At 34.5% G+C, this 6,534-nt stretch overlaps 1 protein-coding gene across 1 annotated transcript; it reads right to left on the reverse strand.

The window, feature by feature from the left end:
- Window positions 1–2,171: 2,171 nt before the first annotated feature.
- LOC131660655 (uncharacterized) lies at window positions 2,172–6,259 on the reverse strand. The gene is made up of 5 exons (XM_058929944.1): window positions 5,603–6,259; window positions 3,192–3,254; window positions 2,986–3,048; window positions 2,834–2,902; window positions 2,172–2,735 (listed from the first exon to the last, which is right to left on the reverse strand). Exons 1-5 carry the CDS (start codon window positions 5,909–5,911, stop codon window positions 2,502–2,504), a joined length of 738 nt encoding a protein of 245 aa, XP_058785927.1. The 5' UTR covers window positions 5,912–6,259; the 3' UTR covers window positions 2,172–2,501.
- Between the last annotated feature and the right edge of the window lie 275 nt (window positions 6,260–6,534).

Consider the following 6,534-nt stretch of genomic DNA (forward strand, 5'->3'; position numbering starts at 1 on the left):
TAAATCCAAGCAATGTGTTGCACATGGAGTCAATAGAGTCTAGGATATTTGTCTTATAAATATTTTCCTAAGACCAAAACAAATGAACAAGATAAGTAACTAATTATATTTATCACATTAGTAGAAAGCATCAATGTTCTTACCTGCCAAGACATTGTTGCTACCATTGTCACCCAGAATCTGCGCTATAATTTCTTCTCCAATCTCTTGAACAAATGAGCCCAACAACTCAAATATCTTCAATTCGGTCTTCATGTAGCTCGAGCCATCAATACTCCTTATAAACATACCCCCGCTTGGAGTATTGACTATAAAATTGATCAATGTCCTAGACTTACAATTTGTCCACGCATCTGACATAATAGAGCATCCAAATTAAGTTTGCTCTATCACCAATCCTTGTAACTTAGTCTATGTGAGCTCTAAGTCCTTTTTTATCAACGAAACTCTAAGTTCATAGTAACTATGAGGCTTCAAGTGCTGCCCATAATTGCTAACAACCTCAATCATCAACTTGAAGCTTTTAGATTTCACAACATTAAAGACAAGCCATTTTGATAGAAGAAACAGGCAATGTATTGATTAGTTAATGCACTTACATTTTCCACACAAGAATCTTTGATGAATGTTTGTATTTTAGCTAGTGACAACGTCTTCTTATGAGAAAACTCTGGATTTTGAAACATTATCATATCTATTGGGCCTTTAGCGTTACTCTTGATCTTGGCAGTATCTGTTGAAGGTCTTTTTCATGCCCGAAGGTTTAATATTTTATGGACAATATCTTCATCCTCCTCATTGATATTAACATCATCCATATATGCATCACTAAGTAGCTTTTTTATCATAATTGTCTTATAAAAAAATTTAATGTTAGGCGACATTTTCCTGCAAGCTTTAACTTTTCCTCTTATCCCCAATTATGCTTCTTAAGTAGCGTTACTCCTTCCGTTAAAAGGTGCTCACAAAAAATATTTTTTTTCTTTGATCTTTATAAGAGTTCCATTTCCAACCTATGTCAATATTGTCACCAATAGATTGGAAAAATGTGTTGTTGGAAGTTTATGTTAAACTTGTAAAAGATGAAGTCATAGTTGCTAATAGATAAGAAATCAGCAAAATATGAGAGAAATAGATGTGAATGGATGAGAAAGTGAAGAAAAATGAATAGGTGAAGGGGAAAGTACGAATGAGAAAGATTCGTTGCTTGCTGCGCTGCTGATTTTTAGGTTGAGGATAAAGTGGAAGAAGAAAATTTGCAAAGAGAGAGAATGGGAAATTAGATCAGCTGTGTGCTAAATTTAAGTGAAAAGAGAACAGATAATAACCTAAAGCATCAATATGAACTTTTATATTAGTCATAAGATTGTAAGTATTAATGATAAAAACACACGTGTAGTGATAAAAATTATCAGGAGCCCATGATTTATTAAAATTTTATTTATATTTTGTATCATTCTCTATTATTTTTATGAATGTCATTATTTTTTGACAAGATATGAGAACCTAACTCTAATCGTAACATGTTGAAAAGTATGATAAAGTTCAATAAAAATAATAAAACTGATAACCAACAAACTCGTAATTTATAATGATGTACCTCTAATAAATATCAAACACCCCAAAATGGAAGGTAAGAGACCACCAACGCTATAAAATAAAATAGAATAATATCAACAAACTATATTGTTCAATTATGCAGCCAAGTTGTTCCCTTCAAAAAAAAAATTATGCAGCCAAGTTGTTTGCATTTTAAAAACATTACATTCTACAACAGTTAACATCTCAACATCGTCCGAAATTTCCTAAGACGCATGTGAGACATTTATCTCAATATACCACCCTTAAAAACAAAAACAAAAAATACAAATGTCTCAAAACAGAACCTGTAATTTTTTATTTTTTTTTAATAAGCCAGAACCTGTAATTATTAACCACCCATTTCTACTTTCAATATCGCTATCCATCATATAGACTATTTTATTAATGTGATGCATTATTTTTTAAAAAAAAAAAAACAAAGTGTAATATGTCAAATAGAACCCTAGGATCCGGCGTATCAGGGGGAGGGATTAGCTTCAGATAAACAAGTTCTCAAGACAGGATACATGAACTTGTAGAGTGAAGGTGGAACTCATCAATATAGCAATTGGTAAATAAACTTAAAAACATTATAAAGCAATCCAAGAGAATTAACCAACCAAAGAATGGTACATTGGTACTTATCATACATGAATCCCAAGAACCTGTGACTCTAGTATATCATCACTACTCTACAACCTTTTGCGGCTAGAACTAACCATGAAAATTTTCTCCTTTTATGCTGCCACTTGTTTCCCGTCACAAGATTTGGTAGATGCATTGCATCAAGAAATTTTTCTCATCCACAATTTCTATCAGACGGAGTCTTCAAATTATTGGCCTGAAAAATAAGCCTGTACATTGTTCATAGTCGTCTCACCAATTTCCCGTGGCCCAATATTGTTCCAAGAGTCTTTCGCTCAACTCATACCATCATCAGATGGCATCATATTTAGATCTGGTATCATGAAAAAACTTTCCCCGGTTGACTCAATTCTATTTGGTCTAGATTCTGATGCTTGTGGACGAGTATTGTCTTGAGTGTTATGGACCTCAGAAGATACTATTCTCTGGTGGGGTTGACCAGCAACTGTACCCCGTAGTTCAACAGAAGTTGAACTTGGCTTGCTATGAGATTTTGATCCGAAACCAAGCTGAGATTGCAAAAAAAAATTGGGATCAGTATCAAACAAATTTAACATCTTAGAAAACTATCTCAAAAGTATTCACACGGGAGAATTTTTTAATTTACCTTCATCCTCTTCAAACTCTCATTCGTAGTTCTCATTACCTCAAAATTTGCATTTTTAGTGGCAATCTCCTGCAAAAACAACATTGATAATATTAATAATCAAGCATAGCATCTTAACATACGCCCCAAAAAAACTCGGATCAGAAAATTACCCTTTCTAAATAGATCTTTTCCCTCATCAAGGAGCTCTCTTCTTCCTTCAATTCTGCAAAAGACTGAAGAATGGCGAAAGGTCACATGCAAGCAATGACTTGTTAACCAAGTTGAATAGTAGAATTCCAATTTTTTTTGAAGTAAAAGAGGTAGCTACATAGGAAAAAAGAAAAAGAAAGCTAGAACCAATCAAAGTAGCTTTTACCTTTTTCTTTCTGCACCTTTTGTTAGAAGCGGAATTGCTTGTGTATCCACTTGTTGCTGTAGCCTGAAAAAAAACGCCATTATTGAAAAGAGAGAACAGAGATCCAAGATAATTTAAAAGAGTACAAAAGACATTAAATAAGTAAACTGAGAAAAAACATAAAAATTTAATAACAGTAAATAAGAAAAGGAGTGGTGGAGTCAGACCGAATAAGTCAGCATAACCCAAGGAAAGGTACAATTGTAGCTAAAAATGAGAAACTATTTACAAAGAAGTTGCTCAACAGCTTTGACCTTTGCTACTTATAATAAAATTCAAAATTAAAACCAAGCAATTGCTCACATCATTTACCCATACTAACATTGATCTGTTTATACATTGGGACACGTCTTAGATCAATGACAAGACAACGAAGCTACCATACTCTCAATTACAGGCCCACGTATAGCCACCCATTAATTGTTCTTTCTAGTTGAAAAAGAATTGCCAATAAACTATTCCACATAGGACAGTCCAGCTGGCGTTACTAGAGGCACGCGATATCACGTGATCATCTTTATTTCGAATCCTCACGTGACTTGGATCTCATTAGTTTAAATAAATAGTCTCTCGATCTCGAATTCCATTCGATTTCAAATTTAATTAAGATATAATTTCATTTTTATATCTTGTTTATTCTTGAAGATAAGTTTATAGAAAAACAAAATGAGATAATAATCAGAACAGCGCGCTGCATGCTGCCGACTGATGTGGGCCAATGGCGTAGATTCTGCTATGTGCGTGTCTGTCTCTTCCAACAAAATCCTAGGGTGGGTTTGTTTCAAGGTTGTAAAAAAGATTCCCAGGAATATGGCCATGGGAATGCAACATTCCCATGTTTGATTCAAGTTTAAAAAAATTATTCCAAGGCATTTTTTATTCCCAGGATTCTTATTTACACATGACTTTTTTATTTTTATTCCAAGGCTTAAAGGGTGGGAATATAATATTCCCATGGGAATAAGTTCAACCAACTTTAACTTCCCACTATCACTCACACTTATTATTATTTTTTATTTTTTAATATTTTTAAATTAAACAAATTTTATCATTATTCCTAAGAAACAAAATTCTTACCAAACACATGAGTTGGAATAATATTCCAAGGAATACTAATCCTGGGAATATCATTCCAAGGAATAATTTTTCTAACCTTGAAACAAACACACCCCTAATGTTTAGGGCTTTAATTAACTTCTGATTAAAGTGACCAACTTTAACTACCCTCACCTCACCCTTCACTTTCAATCCCGTGATACTGATACATCATCTAACTGCTTTGCTATTAATCGAAAATACTTTGAAATTATAAATCAGAAATTGTTGGATCTGTATTAAATTAAATTCTCATCATAACCAAAAAAAAAAATATCCCATTTTAATGGTATTTTCATTAAATTAGAACAATCCCTAATAACCCAATTTTTTTTGCAGAAACTCCGAGTCAGGAATCCTTAAACATCGGATTCATCTTCTATATGCACTTCACCCATCCCTATCTTAACTCACAGGTCCCACAAACCATTACTAATACCAATTGACCAAAAACACCCTCGATCCCTTCAAAGCAAAATTTTATTTTAAAACACTCTTTATTAAATATAATTAAAAATTAAAATAAAACGAATCTAAATTTTATTTCATTTTGTTTATCTACACATAGAGGCCGGGAGAGTGGTGGAATGGTTCAAAATATTATAAAAAATAATAATAATAATTTCCAGAATCTTATACGAACAAGGAAGGGTTTTTTCGTCAAAAAAAAACAAAGCATGAGCACAAAACACCACGATCTTTCCTCTTTCATTCAATTGCTGACATCACGCCAATCTAGATGCCAACAACATCCAAGGGCATTTCCGTCACCAGAATTTCATAACAAAAATAATGAAGGAGAAGATTAAAGAATCGCACAAGTTAATAATCATAACATAAAATACTCCAGAAAAAAATAATAAAAAGTAAAAGAAAAAAAAGCGAAAGGTATCAAAATTAAATCAAACGGTTTCGGTTTCGGTTTCGGTTTCAGTGAGTGCGTAATTTTTTTCTTTTAAAGATATATTTGAAAATAAAAATGGCAAAAATGAGATTTTTCAGTTGTCAGCGGAAAATCGAAAACGAAATGCGCGATTGTAAAACGAGAAAAGCAACTGGCCTTTGGCCTGTAAGTAAAGAGATCGAGGGCAAAAACGTCAAAAGCAATAATGTCAGACACACGAAACCGTTTCAACCGCCGGAGCCACGTCGCTCCAAGGCGGAGTTACGCGGCGTTCGTAGATTCTCCGGTCAAACAACAGAAAACAGATTTCAGATGAAGAGAACGATAGAAGAAGAGAGGTGAACACAAATTCATAGACAAAAATTAATCGAACCTTGGATCTGACGGCGTGGTGGTTTGGATAGCGGCTGGAATCTTCGTAACCATCAGCCGTTACAGACGGAGAAGCACCACCACTCCAAGAGAGCGGCGTTGTCGGACTGCATCTGGTTGAGAAAGCGCGGTCGCAGCGAGAGACGGAGGCGGTTATCCTCGATCTTGAGCGTGGTTGTTTGTTCCCCCAAGTGAACGGCAGTGGTTGAGATTTAGTCGTCACGCCGTGTTTTAGCTGTATGAGAAACTCGACGAGAATCGAGTCGTCTTTCATGGCCGCTCTGGACCAGTCATCGTTGTTGACCATCATCGCTTGGGGTGGCGTTGGTGAATAACAGTCATGTAAGAGAGAGAAGAATCTGGTGTGAGAGTGTGTGACAGAGAGAAAATGGTAGTGGTGATGAAAAAGACGAAGAGAGGGTAGAGGATAGGTTTATATATATGTGTGATAAAATTGTGATGATAAATAAATGAAAAATGAATAATAATAAAAAAAAAAATGGAAAGAGGGGGTAGAGAGATTATGTGGCGGTGAAGAAGAATGAAGGTGGAGTAGATTCGAGTAATTCGTCGTTCATAGGAGTTACTAAAGCTTAAAGGCAAGGGCTGTGTCGTGGTGAAGTGGGGTCTCACTCTTTTCCGCTCTTTCTCATTCTCTTTCGGACCCTATGGACCCACATACACTTGTGACACTTTCATTATATACATTTGCTAACTATTACTAGTAACACTTAAATAAAGAAAAGAAAATTTACATGTACATTGTATTTTACTCTCTATTCTCCACAAACACTGAGATTTATTTTCCCCGCCAGACTATTCTACGATTTACCGTCATCGTTGACAATATGTTGCATATATACATCATTCATAATCAATCATTACATAAATACATAATATGCATCATGGCATTGCATGCTGCTAACTTTGTTT

This window comes from Vicia villosa, linkage group LG3, assembly GCF_029867415.1.
Source record: "Vicia villosa cultivar HV-30 ecotype Madison, WI linkage group LG3, Vvil1.0, whole genome shotgun sequence".
NCBI classification, from domain to species: Eukaryota; Viridiplantae; Streptophyta; class Magnoliopsida; order Fabales; family Fabaceae; genus Vicia; species Vicia villosa.

Excerpts from the sequence above, each read along its gene's own strand:
- LOC131660655 (XM_058929944.1), bottom strand. The coding sequence starts at position 5,911 with ATGATGGTCAACAACGATGACTGGTCCAGAGCGGCCATGAAAGACGAC. Across the intron at positions 3,255-5,602 it reads ACCACGCCGTCAGATCCAAG|GCTACAGCAACAAGTGGATA; the intron begins GTTCGATTAATT and ends GTTTTTTTTCAG. Across the intron at positions 2,736-2,833 it reads AGAGTTTGAAGAGGATGAAG|CTTGGTTTCGGATCAAAATC; the intron begins GTAAATTAAAAA and ends TTGCAATCTCAG.